We start from the raw sequence: 25917 nt of genomic DNA on the forward strand, positions 1-25917 counted from the left end.
AAGGGAGGGGGCGTCATTGACATCACATGTGGAACTAGCGATGAGGGGTAATGTGACCCTCAGCAGTGCTAGACTGGAATCCGCTCCTGGGGCAAAGGTTAGGGGCTACCCCGGTATGGGAAAAGACTTAGGGGTAGCAGGGACGGACTTGTAGTCTCTTAAGAGGTGACCTAGAGAAAAGCAGAGAAGAATCACACTGGTTTGACGGTCTGCAGCCAGTGCTCCTGACGACGCTCTGATATTTGGGTGCTCCTCTCACTTTGGCAGCACCTTTGGGTGCTCCTCATCACCTTGGTCGTGTTGCAATCTGCCGCTGCTTCAGGGAATCATGCCCGTCCGTGAATGGAGCTGGGCTGGCAGGAGACGCTGACTTTGTGATGGCACCACGTCTTTGGAGGGCAGGACCTCGGAGGGCATCTGAGTCATGCCAGGTCTATGCAAGACAGTTAGGCCGACCCAGCTACGTCGCTCAGGGGGGTGAAAAATCCACCCCCGAGCGATGTAGTTAAACCGACCCAACCCCCGGCGGAGAATTCTCCCATTGCCCTAGAGCTGCCTCTCCTGGAGGTGGATTAACTCCACGCCTCCCGCGAGCAGCTGCAGTGTTTCTAGTGAAGACGTAGCCTGAGAATCAGGAGACGGATGGAGGTTCTATCCCCAGCTCTACCACTGACCTGGGGTGTGATACTGGGCCAGCCGCTTCCCTCTCCCCATTCGTTTGCCTCATCTCTTTAGATGGGGAGTTCTCTGGGGCAGGGGCTCTCTTCCTCTGTGTTTGGAGGGGTTCTGATCTTAGATGAGCCCTCTAGGTGCTTCTAGCATATAAATAGTCCGAATGGGTGTGTGGTCTTTATAGGAATGAGCCATGTAGTTACCACAGGTATCCTCAATCACACATTTAATTGGTACTCATAAGTGGTATATATTTGCACAAAGGCTTATCAGTACATGCAATAATTGTAAATAACAGGGTATGACCCTGCTGAGGACTGTCTGTGAAATGTAAAAACCATAAGAGTGACCCTAGTTGTTTCTAACTATCACCAGCACCAACGCAGAGAATTAAAACTGCACATGCCAAGTTGGAGGTATTATTTAAAAGTGTATGGTGACATCAGGCTCACTTTTCATGGCCAATTGCTGCAGCTTTGCACCAGTTCAAACAATTACTTCTGGCCAGAACTGAAATAGCGTTGATGGTCTCATCCCACTTTCTAGTTGTCTACATATAAAAACCGCATCAGAATACGATGTGATTGACAGCATCTGCTCGGGACCAGAAGAGAAAAAGTGGTTTAGGTCTGGGATGAGATCAGGAGTGAATTTCTCATGAAAAGGCAGGGGGAGGAAGGGAAAGGAGAAGAGTTGGACCCTTTCAAATCTGCAGCCTAGTTGCAAGGTGCGATTTCAACCAGAAAAACTGTACAGCAGTTGGAAACATCTAAATAAAAAAGTCTAGTAAGCTATTTAACAGGACAAAATGCAAGAGAAAAAGGACACTTGAAGAAATGGAAATAATGCAAATTTGAAACTGATCAAAGGCAATGCTTTTCACACAATGCGCAATTAGTCTGTGGAACTCATTGCCCCAAGATATCATGGAGTCCAAGAGTTTAGCAGGATTCAGAAAGGGATAGGACATGGGTAACAGGAATATTCAGAGTTATCACGGGAAATAGGAAAAAAATAAGGATGTTTTGGAAGGGATATAAATAGACTTGGAAAGATTAGATTTTTATTGGTAAATGTCAATGAACATCAATTTCACCGTACACACATAAACCAATGAAACAATATTTCCATCTATAATAATCAAAATGTATGGACATGTAAAAGTAAGAAAACGGTTGCTTGCGAACGTATTGGAATTTGATTTAAGGATATTTACTTTGTCAACGTCACATGCCAAAATAATCGTCTGTGTTTGAACGGTTATAAAGCTTTAACTTTTGGAATCCCAGCGTCTACTGTCGTTAAATAATTATTGCCCGACAGCCCCCCCCCGCCCCATTGTCTAACCCAGCATAAGTTTGTGCAAATGTGAAAATGTAAATTGAGAAAAACGGGGGTAGGGAGGGAAGCTTAAAAATAAACATTGATATTATCCATCAAAATGATAAAAGAAATGAATCAATCAAATTCTGGCCACGTGTAGCTAGAAATGCCCTCCCACCAGAAACACTAGATCTACACTACCCGCCTGAATCGGCGGGTAGAAATCGATCTCTCGGGGATCGAATTATCGCGTCTCGTCGGGACTCGACAATCGATCCCCGAATCGACGCTCTTATTCCACCAGCGGAGGTGGGAGTAAGAGCCGTCGACTGGGAGCCGCGGAGGTCGATTTTGCCGCCGTACTCACAGCGGGGTAAGTCGGCTCCGATACGTCGAATTCAGCTATTCGCGTAGCTGAATTTGCGTATCTTAAATCAACCCCCCCCTGTAGTGAAGACCTGCCCTAAGAGTACATCTACCCTGGTGCTGGAGGGGTGAATTGCAGCCTGGGTGAATGTATGCATGCTAACTCGCATTGAGTTAGTGAACTAAAATGTAGCAGTGTAGCCATGAGGTGTGAGTGGCAGGAGGGTAGCTGTTGAGTTAGTGTCTAGGGTCCAGGCTGCGATTGTGCTCAGGGTGGCTAACCCATCCTGCTGCCTACGCCACGGCGTACGCTGCTATTTATAGCAGCTAGCGTGAGCCCAGCTAGCGTGCATATGTCTACTGGAGCTCCAGCTCGAGGGTAGATGTAGCCTGAGAGAAGATTAGCAGACAATGGAAGGAGAAAGGGTAACGGAGGACATGGGCTATTGGGGGGGAGGGGCAGGGAGTGGGAAAGTGGGGAACATTGCGGGGGCAAAGGAGGGTACAATGGAGAAAACAATCATTTCAGGGCTCACAATCATTTGTTGTCCCACACTGAAGCGCTGGGAGACTGACTGTTATGCAGGACCCCTCAGGGCGTCAGCCCACAAACCGGCATGTAAGCTGGGTCCCCTAGCCTAATGTTCCTTTTGGGCACTGCATGGGATTGTTCCCTTATGGGGAAAATGCCTTTTCTTGCCTTCCAGTGCAGCCCAGGGCACGCTCCACGCCAAGTCAATCGCATTACCAGAATTGTTTAGGGGAGCGCCTACCTCTGTCTGCCAATTTCAGATGCTTTGCCTTCTGCCTTGAGCGTGGTTCATTTACATCGCTTTCAATCAAATAATGAAAAACACAGTGTGCTGCTGGGAATCAAACAACGGCAGTGCTTCCTAGATAAGCCCATAGACCACCAGTGGGCCACAAAGCCATTGGCACCGTGAATGGTGGGCAGGAAAGGAGGTGGGGCCTGTTATGCCGTGCGCCACACAGCCTGGCCAAACTGGAGAATGGCTGTTGCAAAGGAATTTCCTGAGGTATCCCACTGCATCCACACAGTTGTTGCAGGAGGGGCGCTAACTTTCCGGATGTGCACGGCGGGGTGCAAGCCACATATGCAGCACAGCTGGGGGCAGCACCTGCTGTCCCTCAGGGAGCGGAAGAGCAGTGCTGAGTTGAGACCAGGAGCTCTCTCTCACTGCAGGAGGTTTTGTGTGCAGCTGAGCATGTCCGCTGGAGAGCAGAGGGAGAGCGGGGGTGGAGAGCTGCAGGAGAAGAGCAATCTCCCGTGCCAGGCTGGGGATTCAAAACCTTCAGCAAATTCAGTTTTTCCACTTGGCGTCTCTGCTTCCCCTGTCTCTGCCCCCAGTGTGAACAGGCTGCCGGGGCAGTGATGCGATCCAGCTACAGTAACCCCATGCCCTTCCATTACTGCACTGTACTGCTCGGCTTGTTTTGTACCCGTGCTCTTAAAATGCCAGTCCGCTAGGGCAGGGAACCTGTTATTTGTCCGGCACAGTTCTCCTGTTGTATAGAGCCTTTGGCCCTAGGACGATAACTAATCAGTGCCACTGCTAGCCAGCTTCTCCCCACCATGGCTTTGCCACTAGGCCCCATTGGGGATGTAAGCAGTCTTCGACACTCCTGATTAAACACCCACCGAAATCAATGGATGGACATCGTCCCATTGACGTCCATGGACGCTTACTCAGGCTGACATTTCGCTCCTCCTAGATATTAAAGCTTATGGGCCAGAGAGTCCACTCTGCTTCCGTCCGAGGAAGGGACCCAGATATCGGGGATCTGCTGTTGGGGTGGCGACACGTGGGGAACTCTGGCTTTTGGGCATTACCCGTCTTCACCTCAGCCAACAGAAGCGTGTCTGTGGAGCCTCTCAAGTTTTGTGATACCAGGGACCAGCTTGCTGCCTTCCCAAACTGTGTCAGTGAGATCTCCAGGACCGGCGCCAGGCCCTGCACCGGTCGTTGAGAAACACTGCTCTAGAGGAACTGAGATGTAGACATGCGTGTGCATGAGGGATGGGGCAGGAGCACCAGCAGCCACTTTCCATGGCATCAGGACACCAAACCCATGAAGAATCCCTAAATCAGATAATGCTGCTTTGGTCAGTATTACCATACACACCGTCCCCCTGAGCCGTGTGGACTTCCCTGGCTCTGAATAAAGGGTGTTGGACTCCAAGGAGCTCTTGGGATACATGCAGATCCCAGGGTATCCGAGAGGGCTCAGCCCTATGGTGGGAGAGAGGAAGGGGAAATTCCCACCATCTGATGGATTAATGCAGTGGAAACTCACTGAGTTTCCTGTCTATTTGTAGTCCCCCTCACCCTCACACCTTCCCTCCCCCCGGCAGAGGACTGTCCTGTCTTATAGAAGAGCTGGTTGGGAATTTTTTAACAAAACATTTTTTTCCCTGAAAAAAGCTGATTCGTCAAAACTGAAACTGTTCGCAGCAAAGAGCCTGTTTCCACACCTTTCCTGACTCAAAAAACGTTGGAAAAAAGTTTCCAAATTGCCAAGATGTCCTCCTTTGACATGGCAAAATTAAAAGTCGCGGGGGTTTTGGTTCAAAACAACTTTTCGTTTAGAATGTGCACTGAATTTATACCAAGAAATTGGTTTAAAAAAGAAAAGAAAGTAAAAAAGGGTCAGATTTGTATTGAAAGGTTTCAAAATGATCAAAACCAAACACGTCACAAGACCTGAACTGAAATTTGGTTTAGTTTGTCGCCTTTGTGAACATTTTGAGATTTCAACTTTTCGTCCTGTTGTATGATGGGAAATTTTTTCAAAATCTCAGAATTTTCCTGAGACAGAAATACCATTTCCTGCCCACTCCCAGTTTATAGGATTATACTAATTAGAGATGATGTATATGAAAAATAAATACATCCAGCCTCCTGGATGCACCATAGAAAACCTCACAATTTGGATTGCATAGTGTTGAAGCTAGATTTATCCATTGTGTTAAATCAGCCCCTGGCCCTAATTCTAAGGCTAATGCTGTACTATCTCTCACCATATCCCACTTGAAATTAAGTCCAATAAAGGAGTCTTTTTTCCCAGGGAATGTGACAAGGAGCAGATCTGCAGCGTTTCACCAGCACTGAGAATGCTATATATATTAAATAATGACTTAGGATCTTTTATTTCTTAGTTAGAATTAGGCTTCCAGACCTTTTTGTGCAGGCAGTAATTTAAGCCTTGAAAGATCCCCTTCCAAACAAGCTCTAAAGTTGCGATGGTAACTCTCATTGAAGCATACACACAAAAATCCTACACCAGCCTTAGAGTTTTAGGTGGTGCCTGCCAAAGAAATTTTCACCTTCCCACTCCCAGAAAGTGATCACACAGGACTGAGCTGAGGACACCATGGAGGGCCAGCGAGGTTATTCTATAGGGCAGTTAACCGGCTCATTTTATATAAGAAGGGGATGGGATAGCCAGAGGTCTGAATGTCACCACCAGCTTCCTGCTCTACGAGGCAGCACTACATGTGTGCTGGTGTTCTTGCACAGCTGCCTACATTTCCAAAAGTTTTGTTAGGGACAGCTGTCCACACAAGCCACCAGCGTGATGGTTGGTACTTAGATGCAGATCCTCAAAAGGTATGTAGGCATCTCCCTCCCTTTGGCCCTGATTCAGCAAGGTTCTTAAGCATATGCATAACTTTAAACACGTGAGGAGTCCCATTGGCTTCTGTAGAAAAACGTATGTGCTTAAAGATACACAAGTGCTCAAGTGCCTTGCTAAATCAGGCCCATGCGCCCCGATCCCAAAGCTCATGCAGAGTCAAGGGCTTTACAGGGTTAGTATTGGAAGGTCTCACTGTATTCGAAATCACAACAGCTGGAGGGCTATGGGGGAATTTTAACACTTACACAGTGTTTTGCAAACATTAATTAATTGTGACAACTCCTTGTAAGGGGCGAGTTGGGGGGTTGGGAAGTGTATCCCCATTTTTACAGATAGGGAAATTAAAGCAGAAAGGCCAAGGCCAAATTTTAAAGTGTCCAATAATTTTGGGTGACCGACTTGGGACACCAGGGCCTGATCTTTCAGATCAGCTGGGTCTAACCAGAAAGCCCTTAAAATTGATCCTACCTGAAGCAATCTCCTTGTGAATAGATATAACTTGTGGGCAGGTCTGACAAGTCTACTTATTAAGCTAATCAGGAATGTTTCACTATTTACCTTGTTTTATCCATCTGCTCTCTTGGTATATACAAGACTGTAAACACTTAGAGGCAAGGCCTATCCTTTTATGATAATGTGTGCACAGTGCCTCGTACAAAAGTGATCCCCAAACAGGACCTAAAGGCGCTTATGAAATAACGTTCCAGTATTTGACCAAATTGAACATGCCACAAAGTAATGCCTGTGATCCCAAACCTTCAGTCCTTTCTAAGATCCCAGTTCTGCCATCATTTAAGCACGTGCTTATCTTGCTTAAGCACTTGGACACAGCATGGTCTATTGGACAGAGCACTAGGCTAGGACTAAGGAAACCTGGTTTCTAGTCCCAGCTCTGGGCAAGTCACGGTCCCACTGTGCCTCAGTTTCCTCATCTGTAAAATGGCATTAATGATACCGACCTTCTTTGTAAAGCACTTTGATATTTACTGATGAAATATAGTATATAAGAGCTAGAGATTATTAATTTAACTCAGGATTAGGTCCATTTATGTCAATGGGATTATTTGTACAAGTAAAGAAAATCATGTATTTAAATATTTGCAGGAACAAGGCCTTAGGTAATAGCCCCCTCCCCTCACTTTGAAGTTAAGGAGAGTTTTGCCTGAGTTAGGATGGCTGAATCCTGTAATCACTCCAGATTATGAATTATATACTCATTTCATTTCTTTCGAGTGGAATAGCACTTAACAACCCCAGTACAAAAAGCCCTTAGGTGCCCTAACAAGTAACTGATTTTGCAATCATCAGCCATAACCAGATAATATTTGTAGTGCCTAGGGCACTCCAGCCAGGATCGAGGCCCCATTGTGTCAGGTGCTGTACAATTGCATAGTGAGAGACAATCCCTGCCCCCAAGTGCTGCCAATCTTTTATTTAATTATTTTCACTCCTGCCACCCACACAGTTGACAGAGAAGGTCGGAGCCTGGAGAGGCCGGGTGCAGAGCAGAGGAGATCCAGGATGCCCTAGTAAATCGTGTGTAACTGGTAGGTGTAACAGGGAATGCCCTTCCTTGGTGCTATTCTCCAGGTCAAAGCCTAAAGTTGGCAAACTACAACTCCCATAATTCCACTCGCCTCCAGCTGCCCCATTGGTCTCCCTGCTCATCCACTCGCAAGAGTCCTGGAGCCCTCCCTCCAGCTGTCTTCTCTCTCACTGGGCCGCCGCAGGCTTGACTGGCGGGGCTGGCACCAACCGCAGCAGGCCCATGCTGAGCGGCGGGGGCGGGGTGGAGGGAAGCCTTGGGAAAGGCTCCGTGCCAGCGTAGAGGAAAAAGTGCCACGACTCCACAGAGGCGGCGAGCGGCGGAGGGGTGTTGGGGGGCTTTGGGCATCGGACGGGGCAAGGGCAGCAGGGCGCATCACCCAGCCAGAGGCGCTGTCTCCTCCAGCCTGGGCGTTGCATTGGCAGCTGCAGAGCTTGGAAGGGGGCGTCTCGTTGCACCGGGGCGAGAGAGCGAAGGCTGAGGCTCCAGTCAGGTAGGAAACTCGAACCCCCAAAGCCATCCTCACCCCTGCTGGCAGCGAGGCCGGGCGCAGGGAAGCTGAGCCCGGGATCTCAGCCTGCCAGCGCCAGCCTTCCGAACTCGGGGGCGCTCCGCGTTCCATGGAACCCGGGTCAGCGTTCCATGGGGTCCCCCAGCGTTCCAAAGAGTTCCTCAGCGTTCCAAAGCACGCCGGGCCAGGACACCCCACAGCGGCGGCTAAAGCGAAGTGGGACAGAATCAAAACTGGTGGGGGGTGTGTGTGTGGTGGCGCAGAGAGTAGCGATACCTCTTGGAAATCATAGATCTAATGGGGGAACCCCTCCCCGGCTAACACTACGCGCCTCCCCAGCAGCATCCCTCTCTTCGGGTAGCGAGTGCTCCGTTTCCCCTGGGAAGCGCCGGGTGAAGTTGTGTGGCTCCGGCCACGTTCACAGCTGGAGCAGGAAAGGGTTACATGGCAGGAGCGCACACAGCTGACGTTGCTGAGTGGAAGTCTCCAGGGGATTTAAATGCCTCCTGGAAGCCTTAAGCCAGGGCTGGATAATTGCGTGGAGCCAGGGACCGGTTTGGCGTGAGAGCCGCTGTGAGGCGGCCCCTGGACTGCGATCCTTTTGGAGCAGGGGGCTAGAAAGGTGGGCACTGGGGCGGCTTCAGGCTTTGCAGGGACGTCACGAACTGCGGCTTCGTGCCCCAACTCCGTGTGGACGCCTCTCCCTGGCCTGGGGCGCCGGGGGGGGGGCACGCTGCAGGGGGAGAAGGGGATTAAAACGTGGCGGGGGAGTTTGCAGAACAATTTAAGGCGGAGTTTTCGCCGTCCCCTCCCCGGGGCGATCCGTGCCCTGTCTGCCGAGCCGCCGCTCACTCCGCTTTCATAAGCGGATCGGTTTGCAGCGAGCTCGCGGGGGGGGGGCCGGTCCCTTCCGGATGAATGGGACCGCGCTGTGCCAGAGGCGATGCGGAGTGACGACGTGTTCAATCGGGGAGGAGGGGCGCTTCGCTTACCACTGCCCCGGACCCGCTCCATCGCCAGTGTCTGTTTCCTCCTCTGCTGTTCAGAGCCCACGTCCCTAGTCCCTTCGCTTCAGCGCTTGCGAAGCGGGGCGGGGGTGGCTAGCCATGAGCTCGGCCCGCTCCCTGAAAGTGCTCGGGGAGTCCCCGATCGCCGCCCCCGCGTGTCCCTCGCCTGCAGCCACTGGCAACCCCTTCCACGATCGCTCGTGGGCCGCTGGCTGCTGCCGGCTTCCGGATGGATTAGTGGCCGAGCCCTGGCCGCTGCTCTCCCTTGGTGCAAGCACAAGGCTGCACCAAATAAAGACCGAAGTGTTCCCTTCGGGGAAACTGAGGAACGTCTGCATTTCCCTCCGCCAGAAGCTTAACGGAGGGGGGATAAAGGTAATATCTGCTGAACAAACGGGTTAGCTACAGATGTGCATTGTGCTTCTGTGTAGCTCTGTTGTAGCTGGTCTTATGAAATCCTGGAGGGGTAAAATAAGTAAATAAATTAATTAATGGAGATATCCTATCTCCTAGAACTGGAAGGGACCTTGAAAGGTCATCGAGTCCAGCCCCCTGCCTTCACTAGCAGGACCAAGTACTGATTTTACCCCAGATCCCTAAGTGGGCCCCCATCTGCATCTAGCCCCCCCAGTTTGAGCCAGACGAATTTTTGATTATTTTTAGTTAGTTTTCTCTTTATCTGGCTTAGGGTAACCAGATGTCCTGATTTTTATAGAGACAGTCCCGATTTTTGGCTCTTTTTCTTATATAGGCTCCTATTACCCCCCACCCCGTCCCGATTTTTCACACTTGCTGTCTGGTCACCCTATCTGGCATCCCCAACAAGGAGTTACCCCTGGACAGGGAGCTGTAGTAGCTGAGAGGCTGTCTCTGAAATAGCCTGTCCTCAGAGCTAACCTTCTCTCCCCACTGAAACAGTCATGGCAAACTTTTAACAATCCCATCTGCTGCAAATATTTGAAACAAATTCCTTTGACCATAGTAGGAGCTGATCTGGTGAAATCCTGTAATCTGATTAAATACAGTTACAAGAGGTCACAACCGTGACAGGATTTTTTTTTTTTTAAGGGAACAAAGGCTTTCAGCTGTGTTAACCCATAAAACGAGCCATTGACTGGTGCAGAATTAAATGATAGCAACACAGCACAGAGAGGGTCCTAGAGATGTGAAAACAAGTAAGAACAGAGAAATTATAAAGAGTGAAATAGCACGTAGGGCTCTGATTCTGTAATTGACTGTATGACCAGTCAGGCTTTCCTGCATGTTGTCAGTTGAGTGATTGGGACCTAGAGGACAGAGCACTGGATTGAAACTCAGATCTGTGTTCTGTTCCTGCTCTACTACTGGCCTGCTGGGTGGCCTTCGGCAAGCTGTGTCACTTTTCTGCCTCAGTTTCCCCATCTGTAAAATGGGGATACTGATACTGACTTCCTTTGTAAAGTGCTTTGAGAAAAGTGCAATAGAAAAGCTAGGTATTATATGCAACCAATGCATCTGGAGTTGTGTAGAAGAAGCACCAGATATCTACAGGAAGGAACAAAGCTCTAATGATGGACTTAAGAGAGAGAGAGAGAGAGTATAGGAAAGTACCCATGAGCTTGCAGTGAGAGGTCTCTTTGGGTTGGGTATACATAATGTAGAAGCAGAATAATAGTCTTGTGCCAAGTAGCTCTAATGGGACTGCCTCTGGAGTATGGCATTGTTCTTGAATAAAGTGGCCAGAACTGATCTCCGATCACATCAGAACAACAAAATAAATAAGACAGGTAGAAGAGACACAAAGGTAGCATAGATCTTTCATAACACCTTCTTACTTGAAATACTCTGTAGTCACCTGAAGCTACAAATGCTTGAAGGCCCTAGCCATTAAGAAGGGAGATGTATATTGGAAGACTTCAGCAGACTATCGCAAACTTTTTAACAATAGCTACTGGAGGATTCCTTCCAAGGGAAGATGTGACAGTTCCACTGTTTGGTATCCTTAATACTAGACCAGTGTTTTTCAACCTGTGGATCCCTGAGACTCTGCAGACTATGCCTAAGATTTCCAAAGTGCTCCGCACCTCCATTCAAAATGTTTTAGGGACCTGCAAACGAAAAAAGGTGGAAAACCACTGCACTAGACCATGCACGGCACTGCCAAATGTGTAGTAGAGGAAGTATCCTGCCTTGACAGAGAGGAGTCTAGAGATCTAATTCTTTTTGTGAACCTCAACTTCCATAGTTATCCTAAGTCTAAACTTACTTAGTAACATGATTTGTATTGATATTAGTTTTACAAAGACTGTAGCTCTTTAAAGAGAACGATCAGGAAAAGCTACAGTCATTGTAACATCTAGAAAATAACACGAGTACATCTTGCTGGAGCAAATGCAGTGAAGAGAATGAAGGGAGCCATCATCTTTTTTACAAAAATAACCCTTTGGAAATTGAATTCCAGACTGTTTCCTTGCCAAAAAACATTTACTTATGAGAGCGGAGGGGCTGCTTCTGAGGTCTGACATTGAAATGCTACCTTTTTTGGGGGTGTGGGATAAAATTTCAAGGACGCTAAAAATGTGCTAAAAATAGGCAACGTTTTAAGACCCTAACAGGGGCCTGTTAGACTCCTTTTAGTAAAAGCTGAAAAAATATACCGGGGGAAAAAATAAAGTGTAAAGCTACCACTACACAGCTGCAGTTGCCTAGCTTTTGCGGTGGCTCGTTAAAAGTGCCTACGCAAGCTTAAGTAACTTATAACTGTAATACGTGGGTGGGGTCTCTTGTGTGAAAGGTCGCTGCATCTCATTGTCCATACTGAACAATATTAAATGCCTCTTTGGAATGTTAATATGTAAAAATGGAGCGGATCCGAGAGAGGTGTATACTTCTCTCCTCCTTAAGCCATGGCAGCATCTTCCTTCCAGAAGTGTGTGCAGTGGGGTAAGGCTCTGTCAGAGGTATCAGCTGTGCATTAACAAACCACTCCAGCGTCCCTTTCTGGCTTATGATGTTGCCAGAATCCCTTGAAAGTTTCTGTTTGCAGGATCAGGTTCACGCTGTCTTTGCAGAGGCCCAGTGATGTTAATGAGAATAAAGACTAGAGCTAGAGTAACTGCCCTTTTGAATGCTCCAGGCTTGAGTTTTTTAAACCATATTATTGCCTTCTGTGTTTGGCAGGATAAGACGGTCTCTTATACCAAAGAAGCAGAACACTCAGTGTAAGGTTTGGATGGTCAGTCAGCATCCATCTCCATGGATGTGTGTGAAATACGCTTTTTAACCTGTTTGAGGTGGCTCTGTCAGCCAAAGGCGGCTCTGTTGCCTGCAGTCATGCATGGCTGTGGAGCTGGACAGAGAGTGACTCCAGTTCACTTGGTAGCTCAAGTGTAACTTCTTTTTTTCCCTTGTGTACTTTAACTTCAAAAGCCTTTGGGGGAAGGGAGGGGGCCTTCTCTCGCAACTGATGGTGAGAATAAAACAAAGTGTGGAGGGTGTGATCAGTGAGACATGACTTTCTCTGCAATAAATACCCTCCTTCCACCCATTGTGCAAGTTTTTAAATGTGGGGTTTTTTAATTGAAAAGGTTAGGGGCTTCCATTTTAAAAACTAGTGGGTGGAGGGGGGCTCCCCATTAGAGTGGGATTGGAGTTCAGTAGCACTTTTAACTTCTCTATCAAGTGTAGCTGTTTTCTTGTCCCGGAGTGGTTGGCTTTCTTAACTGTTGTCCTGCTACAACAAACTAACTTGCACAAAGAGTTTTTCTGCACCTATTCTCCACAGGTGTTAATTGAATTACTCATAATTAACAACTACCAGTATGAGTAAAGTTCGGCAGGATCAGGTCTTAGTTTGCCATTCTATTGGAATTTACTTCTTGATTTTTAAACTTTGGCTTCTGTTCTGCTAAAATCATCCCTGATTGTCATGCTGCTAAACACCGCAGTAAATCAGCCTGGAAGACTCCTCCTGGGATTCCTTTTGTGTCTTTCACTTTCTGGTGTCACTAGAAGTCTCTAAGGTGCCACAAGTACTCCTGTTCTTTTTGCGGATAAAGACTAATACGGCTGCTACTCTAGAACTGTTTGTGAATTATGGCGCCATCTTTGATATTACAAAACGGCTCCTTCATCTCTGGCATTGTTGCATTAGCCCAAGGTTACCATGCTGTGATACCAGATACTGCATCCACTCACACTCTAACTACAGGAAATAGCTGCAATATTCCAGATACTGCTCTGAGGTAGTTGGTGATCACTTAACCTAGAATCTGTGTGATATTTATGAAAGTCAGTTACTCCTGGAAACCTACATCATTCGGTATTAAGGAGCCATTGAGCCTGAGTTTTTAATGATGACCACATTGCCGTAGGTATCTTTGGAAAGGCAAAGACAACTCTTCCAAATAATTATGCACAGTTCTTTAAAAGAGCTCGTGTTAGGGTAAGCACATGAAGTCACTGTAGCCAGGTTACTTAGAGTAAACTTCTGGTGCCTTTCCTAATGTCCTAAAACGATTGGTCCTAAAAACTTGATGGTTCACTAGGGATGGCAGGATTCCTCCACTAAATTACATGGAGTCCTCCCTCTTTCAGAAACTCTTAAGGGCGTAGTTCACATGTTTAACACTAACTCCTTTATATTAAAATCATCTCCTTTTTCGTAACTAAAAATCGTACCTGCTAGTCTTGTTCTGTTTTAGTGCAAAGAAAAGCTTTGCCTGAATGAGAACAATTTTTGTGGGTATACTAGACAATACACACACACAAAAAAACCTTCCCAAGAAGAAAATCTATATGTGAAATTCTCTCTGTTTGTGTGGCCGTGATCTTGGGCTGAATTTATAAGCATTTTGGGGAAAAAAAGTTATGTAGCTGTAATTTTGTGTGGTGAATGTGAAACTAACCCCTTAAACATCCGCCATCGGATCTGCCCAACTAAACTACCGTGGTGACATGCGTTCTCCCTCTTCTCCAGACAAATACTTTAATATTAAACAAAGTAAACATGTCTCTTAAGGAGCTTAGAAGTCCCCTTTATGGCTCAAATTGTTATGTGAGATAAAAACTTAAAGTTTATGCTGCTTGAGAGAATCTTAAGGTTGCCTGACTAAGCACAAGTCAGGAAATAACATAGTACCCACGATTTTAACTCTGCCACTTGTTTATGCATTGCGATATAGTCTTAATTATGCATTCTCATCCTAACTACTCAAATACACTACGATGTCATGCAGTTTTGTTTAGATGCAGATGTTACATCAACTTTAATGGTCATAATAATGCAGTATATCTGTACTGACTCAGGGCCAGGTCTTGCAAAGTCTTACCCAAATTATCCTACACTGTTATGTCTACACTGCAATAAAAACCCTGTGGCAACGAGTCTCGGAGCCTGGGCCAACTGCCTCGGGCTCATGTGGCTCTGGCTGTGGGGCTGTAAAATGGTAGTGTAGACGTTTGGACTCAGCCTGGAGCCTGGGCTCCCAGACTCTCCCTCCTTGTCTAAGCCTGAGCGTCTACAGTATAACTTTACAGTCCCACAGCATGAGCCAGAGTCCGCTGACCTGGTCCGGCTGTATTTAATACAGTGTAGACGTGCATTTGAGTTGCGTTTAAGTCAATGCTGAACTCTCTGCAGGACTTAGCCCTTTGACTTAGTATGCTGGAGAGGACAAACCTTAAGGCTGGCTATTGCCTAGTGATTATTAAAAATGCCTTATTTCTGTCTTCTCAAGAAACTGGTCTGCCCTCCTTTGAGTATAATTGAGGGAATGAGGCTCTCTGTGTAGCTCAGCTAGCCGAGTGTAGTTGTCATATATGTTGTTGTGGAGCTAGGGAGTAGCAGCTTCCTAATTAAGGTTGCCTATGATTAGCTGAAAGCAGGAGTAAAATGTCTTAAGCGCTGTAGCAGGGGTTCTCAAACCGGGGTGGCCAAGGCTGGTGTTAGACTTGCTGGGGCCTAGGGCCGAGGCTGAAGCCAAAGACCGAGCCCCACCACCCAGGCCAAAGCCCCTGGGAAGGGGGCCTAAGGTTATGTGTCTCCTGCCTAGGGCAGAAGCCCTTGGGCTTCAGCTGTGGCCCCCAGGGCGGCAGGGCTGGGGTGGGTTTGGGCTTTGGTCCCCGCTCCTGGAGTTGTTTAGTAGTAATTGTTGTCAGAAGGGGGTTCATGGTGCAGTGGAGTTTGAGAACCGCTGCTCTACAGACTAATTTCTTTTGGTAACTCTTGCAGTAAACGTTTTTTTTTTTTTCTCCTTTCAAACACCTTGGACCAGTTTCTCAAATTAGATGGTTCCCTCCTCCCAAGCCCATCTAGCAAATGTGTGTCTGTGTGCTTCAAGGTCCCTGGCTAAATCAAAATTAAAATATACATGGCATGAGACTAGATGACCCTTGTGGTCCCTTCTAACCCTATGAGCCTATGGGAGACATGGTGGGGCTGGAAACAGTAACATTTAGTATTGCAGTAACCTCGTGTTAGGCGCTGTACAAACACGGGCTATGTTCTTATGACCGAAATGGGTGGGTGGGGGTGTTTTTAAATAGCAAGATAACTAGTGCACATTTATGGTGGGATGTACCAACCCCATACTGGGCCTGGGGGGGCTAATGAGAGCCCGGGGGTTCAGTCAGGCTGGCCCTGCATGCGGTATGTGTCAAGCTGGGTGGGAGGAGTTCAAAGGGCTGACCAGGAAGGAGCATAGCCAGGGTCAAGGAGCTGAGCTGGGTGAGAGCCTGGCTGGAGGAAGGTACCCAGGCAGTTGGGAAGCAAAGCGGCAGGAAGTGAACCCGCCCGGTGTCCATTGCTGAGTCAGAGAGTGCCCTGGGAGGGGAGGAAACTCGCCAGCAGCAGAACCAGCTGGATGGCAGACAGAGCTGTGCAGGGCCGCAGGGAGCCTGGGAAAGAGGCTTCGAGAGAGCTGGGCTGATATGCTGGGAACCCAGGATGAGGCTGGAGCAAAGGCCCAAGGCAGAAAGTAATCCTGGGAAGGCAGCAATAAGTCTGTAGTCCGGCCTTGGCTGCCCATTCAAGGGTCCCGGGACTGCAGCCCAGAGGAGAGGGAGGGCCTGGCTTCCCTTCCAGGCCCCGGTGCACACACTTTGGCAATGAAGACATTGCTGCAGTAAGCAGGGCCGGAGCAAGGAAATTTCGCGCCCTAGGCGAAACTTCCAACTTGCGCCCCCCCCAGCCCTGCGGCAGCTCCCCGCTCCCCCTCTGCCCTGAGGCGCCCCACCCGTGGCAGCTCACCCCCCTACCCTGAGGCGCCCCCCCCCGCGGCAGCTCCTCCCCCCGGGGAGCCGTGCGGCAGCTCCCCACCCCAGCTCACCTCTGCTCTGCCTCCTCCCCGAGCACGCCGCCCCCACTCTAATTCTCCTCCCCTCCCAGGCTTGCAGCGCCAAACAGCTGATTGGCGCTGCAAGCCTGGGAGGCGGGAGAAGTGGGTAAAAAGAAAAATTGGGGGCACCGCATTTTGGTGCCCCCAAATCTTGGCGCCCTAGGCAACCGCCTAGTTTGCCTTAATGGTAGCACTGGCCCTGGTAGTAAGATGTTCTTGCCCTCAAGAGTTTACAACCTAAATAGAAAAGACAAAGGGTGGGAGGGGAAACTGAGGCATGGGGTGGGGAAGTGGCTTGCCTGGGGTCACCCAGCAGGTCACTAGCAGAACTGGGGAAGGAATCCAGGTCTTCAGAGTCTCAGGGCAGAGCCTTATCAACCTGTGTTGGAAGGCAGCGTCATTACTCCTAAACTTGTCACTGGCAAATCTAAATCTACCACTGGTGGCTGATAGATGTGGGAAGATGATTTTAAAAAAAGGACTTTGTCAAATGGATTGGTGACCTACTCTTAAGAACCCAACGTTCCTAGCCTTTATGGGTGAGAGAAGAGACCCTGTTTTCTTCTCAGCCACGAAGGTTAGAAATACAGCTTTATACTGATTTCGGAGCATTCATTAGCCAACAAATCATAGACGCTGATGAAGTGGCAGTGCCAATTGTGCTGAAGTTAGACGTGACTTGTAGTGTTTAATTTCACAACTCTCCCACTAAATAACCTTAAATAATCTGTACCATGGACCTTGCTGCAACCTAGACTGATGTTCCCAGAGGGGAATTCCTCCAGCTGGCACTCTAAGGTCTTTGGGCTCGTCCAGCTTCACGTGAGATTTTCTGAGAACCAGGCAGAGGAAGCTGGAATATTGGTTTAAAGCTTTCTCCTCTGGGCATCTGTACCTCTCTAGAGGGAGCTCTGAACTCTGATTCTGTAGCCCCCCTTCTGCCCCCATATCATTTACTCCAGTGTTTCTCAAAGTGGGGTCGCCGCTTGTGTAGGGAAAGCCCCTGGCGGGCCGGGCCGGTTTGTTTACCTGCCCCGTCCGCAGGTCTGGCCGATCGCGGCTCCCACTGGCCACGGTTCGCTGCTCCAGGCCAATGGGGGCTGCGGGAAGGACGGCCAGTACGTCCCTCGGCTCGCGCCGCTTCCAGCAGCTCCCATTGGCCCGGAGCAGCGAACTGCAGCCAGTGGGAGCTGTGATCGGCCGAACCTGCGGATGGGGCAGGTAAACAAACTGGCCCGGCCTGCCAGGGGCTTTCCCTACACAAGTGGCGACCCCAGTTTGAGAAACACTGATTTAATCCCTCTCTCCAGCCTTGGATCCTCTGCCTCCATATTTGCACATACACCTCTACCCCGATATAACATGGTTCTTGGGAGCCAAAAAATCTTACGGCGTTATAGGTGAAACCCAGTTATATCGGGGTAGCGGCGGCAGGGCTCTGACGGTGATTTAAAGGGCCCGGGGCTCCCCACAGTGGCCAGAGCTCTGAGCCCTTTAAAGTGCTGGCTGAGCCCCGGGGTAGCGGCGGCAGGGCTCCAGCGGTGATTTAAAGAGCCCCGGACTCCGGCCGCCGCCAGGAGCCCCGGGCCCTTTAAATCTCCGCCCGAGCCCCGCTGCCGGATATAACGCAGTAAAGCAGCCCCGCCCCCCAGAGTGCTGCTTTACCCCATTATACCCCATTATATCTGAATTCGTGTTGTATCGGGTCGTGTTATATCGGGGTAGGGGTGTATCTTAAAAAAAACAAAACAAAAAACCAACAACCAGGCCTGGGTTTATGGTGGTTCAGGTGTGCTTTTCTTAACACACATACTGGAAAAGCAGGGAAAATCAAAGCTGCAACATTGCCATTCTGTCTAACACAGTTGGTTCAACAGTGCTGTGTGTCCTGAGGGGAGACAAAGAACTGAAAATCATGCCACAACACACGCAATGCTGCTTCATGTAATGATCACTTGGAATAGTAACATTTAAATCATACCCTACGTTGGTGTTTGACAAAGGTGAGTTGCCACCCGAGAGCTTTTCAGCGCAGTCACAGGCTGCGTGCTTGACTAGATGCTACGTAAATGCATTTTTAGGAATACGCCTTGATGATAAGAACCTCGCCGATGTCCGTTTTACTGATGCCGTAGCACTAGTTGTCACCTCAGTGGATGACCTAGTTGCGGCTCTTGGAGAGCTCAGTAACAAAAGTTGGCCTGGACATTAATTTGTGGTAAAGCCGTAACTTGTCCGGCTGTGGAGTTTGAATATGCTGCAGGTTCTAGCATCATAGTGGGCGACCACCCAGTCGAGATTGTCGGTGATTTCACCTACATCAGCTTGGTTGGGCAGCATCAAGAAATAACTTGACGCCTGCGCTTCAGAAGTGTCGGCAGTAATGGGGCACTTCCATTAAGAACGTCTCTTGCAAACGATGAGTAGAGAGATGAAGCTGAGGACACTTAATGCTTTGGTGGTCAATATTCTGACCTATGGGTCTAGAAAGTTGGACACTATTCAGATAAAGCCTCTCCAAATGATTGGAAACATCAAATGGTACAAATTCAAGTGAAATGAAGAGCTCCATTTTCTAAGTAAACAGGTTCTGCTCTTTCAGTCATCCAGAGCTTGCCTACCAACTTCCCTGTGAGAATCATCGTCTGCTTTGACCAAATTAAAACTGGATGGAAAAGAACTCCTCCCCTGCCCCCAAAAGACCTAAAACACAATGGCTGTATGGTGTCAATAGACAACTGTCCTTCACAGACCTCTGACTTTTTGTAACATGCCAGTTTTGGTTCAGGACAGAACATCTTGGAGATGCATAATGCATTCGATAGCCTCTACGGTAACCAGCCGACCACATGAGACCTGACCAATTCACTGGATGGGAAAAGACTGCCAAGTTGACTAAATAAATTAAAATTAAGTATTTTTAAAATCATAATGTAAATATCTAGTAACCATATTATCTACGCAACACAGTACTAAACAATAGGGTGGATTGATTTTAAACCAGCAAGGAGGAAACCTTAACTGAAATAATTGATTTTAATCTTGTTTTGCTCTTTTTAGTTATTTTCATTCTCATTGGTTTGTTTGATAAATATTTGGTCTATTCACAACCAGATATATCCTTTACACTAAATTTGTTGCTACTGTTTGCTACATGTGTGATACACTATTTCCATGCACATTTATTTAAGCAGTTTAACATACTCAGATTTTTTGGTTAGATATTGGTGAATGGCGCACTTTTTTACTAGTTTATTTGGTTTGGGTCAAGCTGTACTTGAATGGGAATTGGAATTGAATTAAAAATGTACCAAAACATTTTAAAATTTGTTTTTATTAGTTAAATAAAAACTACCTTAAATGTGCTGGGTACATATGAAGAAAATGAGTGTATCAAAACATATTTTGCATTTAAAACTGGCTTATTAAATACAGGAAATATTAAGTGTGGTTAGTGAATTGATTGGGTTTTTTTTGGCGCATGAGCCAGATTTTTCTGTGTTATTTGGGCACCTAAAGATGCAGACAGATGCTTTAGGAGTGGTTTCAGAAGCTCCTATTTGCATCTTTAGGTGCCTGAATACTTCTTTGAAAATTCATGTCCTTCAGGGTTTTTTAGAATTTTAGTAGATCTCATTGTGACGTTGCACTCCATAATGTTTTATGGAAATATGCTCATGAGTGTGAATATGATGTAACTGGAATATGCTTTATGCAAAAGGTCTCTTGTAAGGTAACATTACAAAACTTACAAGCTACTGAGTGTGTTCATCCTATTTGTTTGCATGTATTATTACGATGTCTGGAGTTAGGAGAATAAGATATAAACTTGTATCACTGATGTAAACATGTTAAGTGGAAGCCATGACCTGTAAATGGCTCTGTTTACTTGCAAACCTTCCTGGGTATGTGTGGGCCAGCCCTGGAAGAATGGAGGCTGGGGGTCTCACAGGACATGTGAACATGTCACCTGATACTGGAATCCATCTTAAACCTGGTGCTTTTCCATTTAGAAGGAGGGGTGGGAACCCAGAGAGACACAAGATTCCCGCCTTGTGCCAAGGCTATAAAAAGGGGTGGAACAGAACAAAGGGGGCAGCCAGTCATGAGAACACCCCTAGTTTCCACCTAAGATGTCTGCTGGAACTAACAAGGACTGTACCAGGGGAAAGGGTTGGGCCCAGACTAAGAAGGAGTCTAATCTGTGAAAGAACATCTCTGAGGGTGAGTTTTTACCTGTAATCAGTTTCTTAATGTATTAGGCTTAGACTTGCGTGTTTTTGCTTTATTTTGCTTGGTGACTTACTTTGTTCTGTCTGTTATCACTTGAAATCCTACTTTTTATTCTTAATAAAACCGCTTTTGTTTATTAATGAACTCCGAGTAAGTGATTCATACCTGGGGGAGCAAACAGCTGTGCATCTTTCTCCATCAGTGTTATAGAGGGCGGACAATTTGAGTTTACCCTGTGTAAGCTTATACAAAGTAAAACAGATTTATTTGGGGTTTGGATCCCATTGGGAGCTGGGTGTCTGGGTGCTGGAGCTAGGTGACTTGCTGAGCAGTTTTTGGTTAAAGTCTGTAGCTTTGGGGGCATGGACCAGACCTGGGTCTGTGTTGCAGCAGGCTAGTGTGTCTGGCTGAAGAAGGCAAGGTTCTGGAGTCCCAAGCAGGGAAAACGGACCCAGAGGTAATTCCAGCACATCCGGTAACAGTCCCAAGGGGGTCTATGTGACCGAACCCGTCACGCTCCTCCTCTTCTAACTGTTCTCCCCCCCCCACCCCCTTTTACAGGCTTGAAGAAAACAAGCTTTCCTGCTGCTTAAACTCCCAATCGGTTTCTCAGCTTAAAGAAAACATTCTCTGCGTGTGCTTGTTGAACTGAAACCAAAAGCTTTTCTGTGCAACAAACTCCAAGTACTGACCCTTGGAAAAATGTAAATTCTAGCATTCACTCCATTGGAAAGACTGAAAATAATTACCTCATACAGGACAAGACCTTGTGTCATGTTTATAAAGCTTGAGTTGATGTCAAAAGTTAAAGGTGTCTTGTTGTCTCTCCACCCCAAGTCTTTATAAACTAAAACAGCAGCACCCTTTAGCTCATTAAAACGTGAGGAGTGCTCCTTGATGCAGCCTTTATAAAATGAATTTAAATGATTAATAAGTTTAGACCTTAACATGGGTTGTCAATTTCAAATTGAATTTGAAAATAAGCTATTTTTAAAAAAATACGTAATTTACATTAATTTTTTTTTAAATTCCAATTTAAATAAAATTGGATTTTCATCCACATTGATAAAGAACCATATATCACCACTAGGCTGGCCATTTGTCCAGTTTGAAATTGTCCAATCCTGTTTTTGGGCAGGCTTTTCCCTGTCCGGTACTGGATGTCCGGTATCATTGTCACACTGCATGGGGAACGTCCTTTTCTCTCCCTCTGGCATGACCTTACATACGCTGTGTGGACAAGGTTACGCAGGTGCGGGCAGAGCAGCAGGTTCTCTGTGCGGTGGGACCTCACATGGACTGTGTGTGAGAAGTTACAGGGGCATGCAGGCAGGAGTGGGCCCATGCTGTTCCCAGACGTACTGGAATGTCTGTTATTCTGGGGTTGCGGCAGTGGCCACCCTAATCAGCGTAGCCTGTAGACACATTCGTAATGCTATATAGTGAATCAAACTGAAAGTGATTCAGGGACTGGAAAACTGTGGCCAGTTCTGTTGTCAGCGCTTCAGAAAGGATCTTGAAAAGAGCTGCCAAAATGACTCGTGGTCTGGAAAACATGATTTTTTATGAGACTTCAGAAGCTCAGTTATCTGTAGCTGATTCCAGAGAGCGTTAAGTGGTGACTTGGTCGTGGCCTACAAGTACTGGGGGAGGGAGGGGAAAGATATTTCTGATAACAGAGGGCTCTGTAACCTACCAGAAAAAGGCGCAGTGAGATGCAGTGGCTGGAAACTGAAGCTAGACATTTCTAACCTGAATTTAAGTTGCAAATTTTTAACAGTGAAGGTAATTAACCGTCGGAACAACTTACTTAAGTAGGGTTGTCAGTTTTGGCTGGACATATTTCCTGGAGGTTTCATCACATGACATAATCTTTAAAGCAGTGGTGCCCAAACTTTTCCTGTCGTGACCCCCTCCCCCCTTACCAGTAATGGAATCTGTCAGCGCGCCCCCTCTATCCCTGCATTACTGTACAGTTGGTTCAGCAGAGGAGCTTGGGCAGAACTGGGGATGCGGGAGGAACTGGGACTGGAGGTGGAGCTGGCCTGGGGGTGGAGAGGGAATGAGGGCTGGGCTGGGGCTGTAGCTGGGGGCAGAGCGGGGCTAGGTGGTGCTCCCTTCCCGCCCCCCTCTGGGGGATGGCCTGAGCTCTGCCGCACCCTCCCCCCCCCCCCCCCCCGAATGTTTCTCCAGTTTGGGGACCACTCCTTTAAAGATTCATCTTTAATTCCTAGAGACTCCAGGCCAATCTTGGAGGGTGGGCAGCCCTGCAGTAGTGGATTCTCCATCGCTTGCAGTCTTTAAATCAAAGCTGGTAATCGTTCTGATATACGTGCTGTCGGCTAATCGGAAGTGTGGGCTGGCTGCAAGAACCGCTGGGTGAGGTTAGGTGACCTGTGCTTTGCAGGGAGGTCTGACTAGATGAGCCGAATGGTCCCTTCTGGCTTTAGTTGTGAGGTGCAGTGTGTGTCTTTGCCCTTGCTGTACGCTGAGGGCAGGGCTGAATTGATAGCGAGTGTGGGGTGAGAGTTGTGCTGACCGTGGGCTCACTGGTGTCACGTGTGACCGTTGCCTTAACTTACCATTTATTGCCTTTCAGGGCTTATATCTCAAGAAATACACTTGAGCAACCTTGATTCTAAGTGTGTCTGTGTAATTGCCGCTGTGCTCAGGCAACACAATGTAGTGCAGGCTCCACACCATGCAGCTGTGAACGGCATGCTCTCCCTCCACCCGGGATCTAGTGTGTGTGTGTGTGGGGGGGGGGGGAATCCCCCACAGCCTAGGGGGCATCTGCAGAGACAGGATTGGCAGCTTTGCGTGAACTGGCCCTGGCTTCTGCTTTCGCATGTTGTAGCCCGATGGATTACAGCGGAGGGAGTCGGCCAGGAGGCTGCAACTCCTGGAGTAGGCGGGAAGCAGTCCTGCATGCTGCATAGGCCTAGCCGCTCTAACTTGTGTTTATAGCCCCAGTAACTGAAACGCCGACCTGCTGCTATTGGAATAAGTGCTAGAGACATTGAATAAACTAGCACGCTGGGGCAAGGGGTGTTGATACGTCCCTTATTTAAAAAAAAAAAAGATTGGGCTGGGGAGAGGTGTACTTATGTACTTACTCGCTACACTGATACTGACTTGGACTCTTAATACATTCAATGGGTGTTGTACCCGAGCCCACTTATCCACTGATGCTTTAAAAACTCCCGCACCCCAATCTGGGTCTGTGCTGGTTATGTGAGATGTATGTATCTCGTGAACCTTGTAACCAATACTTGTAACTTCTCATAACTCGAGCCTGACCCTGGATGTACAGTACCTTCCTTCTTAACTTGTGTATATTTAATTTTAAACATTAACTTTAATAAAATCAAGAATACAGGCTGGGGTCTCTGCTTTGCACTGCTAGATTTGGTTAGTTTAGCAGTCAAATGTATGTAATTATCTTCATGCAGTTTCATGCTTTGAGACTGGCTGTGTACCCACACAGAAAACATGGGTTCGAATAACTGGGACTTGCACTTTTATTTTGTGTCTAATACAGGTCTCGAGCATCAGATCATAATTAAAGGACTGGCTCTAATGTGTATAGTGAGGATTACATACTGCTGCAGAGAATAATTCTTGTTGTAGGTTATTAATACCCACTCGGCTGTAACAGGGAACATGCAAAGAAGTCTCGACATTGGCTTGTTCTCTTGTAACGTAAATGTGTTAAGGGCTATAATAAAGAGGACAGTGATCAATTGTTCTCCATGTCCCCTGAAGGTAGGACAGGAAGAAAATGGTTTAAATTTAAGCAAGGGAGATTGTGGTTAGATAATAGAAAGTTTTCCCTCACTATAAGGATAGTTAAGCCCTGGACCAGGTTTCTAAGGGAGGTTGTGGAATCTGCATCTTTGGAGGTTTTTTAAGAAATAGGCTGGACAAACACCTGTCAGGGATAATCTGGGTGTACTTGGCACTGCCTCAACAGGGGAGTGTGGTGGAATGGGTTAGATGGTCTCCTGAGGTCCCCTCCAGCCCTACACTTCTGTGATTCTGTATACCAATAAGGTAGCATTCTATTGCTAAAGGATGGTGCGAAAAACTTTACCTCATTGCAAATGGATATTTCCCTTTAGCATCTAAAATGCTGAACATGTTTCTGGGTTCACTAGTCCTGGAAGGGAAGGAATACAAGACTCTTGATGGCTCATGTCCTGGTTTTATCCTACTATATGCGCACTTGGACATTGTGTAATGAATGAGCTTCTTTAAAACCTCTAGATCCGTTGGCTGACTTTAGCCTAAGAAATCAACTCATTTAAGCTGTTCTTCACCACATCTTTTCCAGTCTGACACACACTTAGTTTTGTAGCTTGCTGGGACGTGGATTTTCTTCTGCATTTTGTACAGTGCTTAGAATAATGGGGCCTCACCCTTTGGTGGCTATGCAATAAAAACAAGTGTTACTTTACGCACACGTGTACCCCCCTCCCCACCTCCACCGCAACAGATCTGGTGCTGGGAAGCTGTATCTTAGCACTAACTCTTGTCCTTGTGTCTTGCAGGTAGAGAGAAATAAGCCAGGATGGATTTGTACGATCCTCAGACGCTGGGTGTTATGGTCTTTGGTGGTTTCATGGTGATTTCAGCTATTGGGATCTTCCTGGTGTCCACCTTCTCCATGAAGGAGACCTCTTACGAGGAAGCCCTGGCTAAGCAACGCAAGGAGCTCGAGAGAACCCAGCAGCACAAAGTGGAGAAGAAAAAGAAAGAGAAACCTGTGGAGAAGAAAGGAAAGGCCAAGAAAAAAGAGGAGAAACCGAATGGGAAAATACCCGAGCAGGAGCTGGTTCCGGACGTGACTGACGCTCCCAAGGAAGTAGACCCTGAACCTGTTGCGGTGTCCGAGCCAGTGATCATTGAGTCTCCTATTCTGGCGGTTTCGGCTCCCCCTCAGGAGAAAGAGAAACCTGCCCCGTCACCTAAAGACAAGAAGAAGAAGGAAAAGAAGGTGGCCAAGGTTGAGCCAGCTCCCCCCCTTGTTACTGCTCCATCAGTCGTTGTCTCAAAATCTTCTCCAGTCTTGGAGGTAGCTGCCAAAGAAGTGCCTATTGTGGCAGTCCCACCGGTCGGCACGCTACAAAGTGCTCCTGTGGTTAATTCTGTTGCTGTCAAAAAAGCAGAAGCTCTGGTAACCCAAGAAGAGCCAAAGCATGACGGAGCTGCCAGGAAGAAGGCTGTGGCCAAGAAGAAGAGTGAGCTGAGTAAGTATTTGACTCCTGCAAGCCTCCTTACGGTATG

General features: G+C 47.6%; 1 protein-coding gene across 2 annotated transcripts in view; it reads left to right on the forward strand.

The window, feature by feature from the left end:
* Positions 1-7845: 7845 nt before the first annotated feature.
* Positions 7846-25917, forward strand: part of RRBP1 (ribosome binding protein 1) — a 58435-nt gene continuing 40363 nt past the window's right edge. The window contains exons 1-2 of one of the 2 annotated variants that reach the window (XM_026653239.2): positions 7846-8057; positions 25182-25880. In XM_026653239.2, coding sequence (XP_026509024.1) covers positions 25202-25880 — 679 coding nt within the window. In that variant the 5' untranslated portion in view covers positions 7846-8057; positions 25182-25201. The remainder of the gene's footprint in view (positions 8058-25181; positions 25881-25917) is intronic. The other variant, XM_026653238.2, reaches the window with a different exon arrangement.

The sequence above is a fragment of the Terrapene carolina genome, unplaced genomic scaffold (genome assembly GCF_002925995.2).
Source record: "Terrapene carolina triunguis isolate 2854851 unplaced genomic scaffold, T_m_triunguis-2.0 Scaffold132, whole genome shotgun sequence".
In the NCBI taxonomy this organism is placed as follows: domain Eukaryota; kingdom Metazoa; phylum Chordata; order Testudines; family Emydidae; genus Terrapene; species Terrapene triunguis.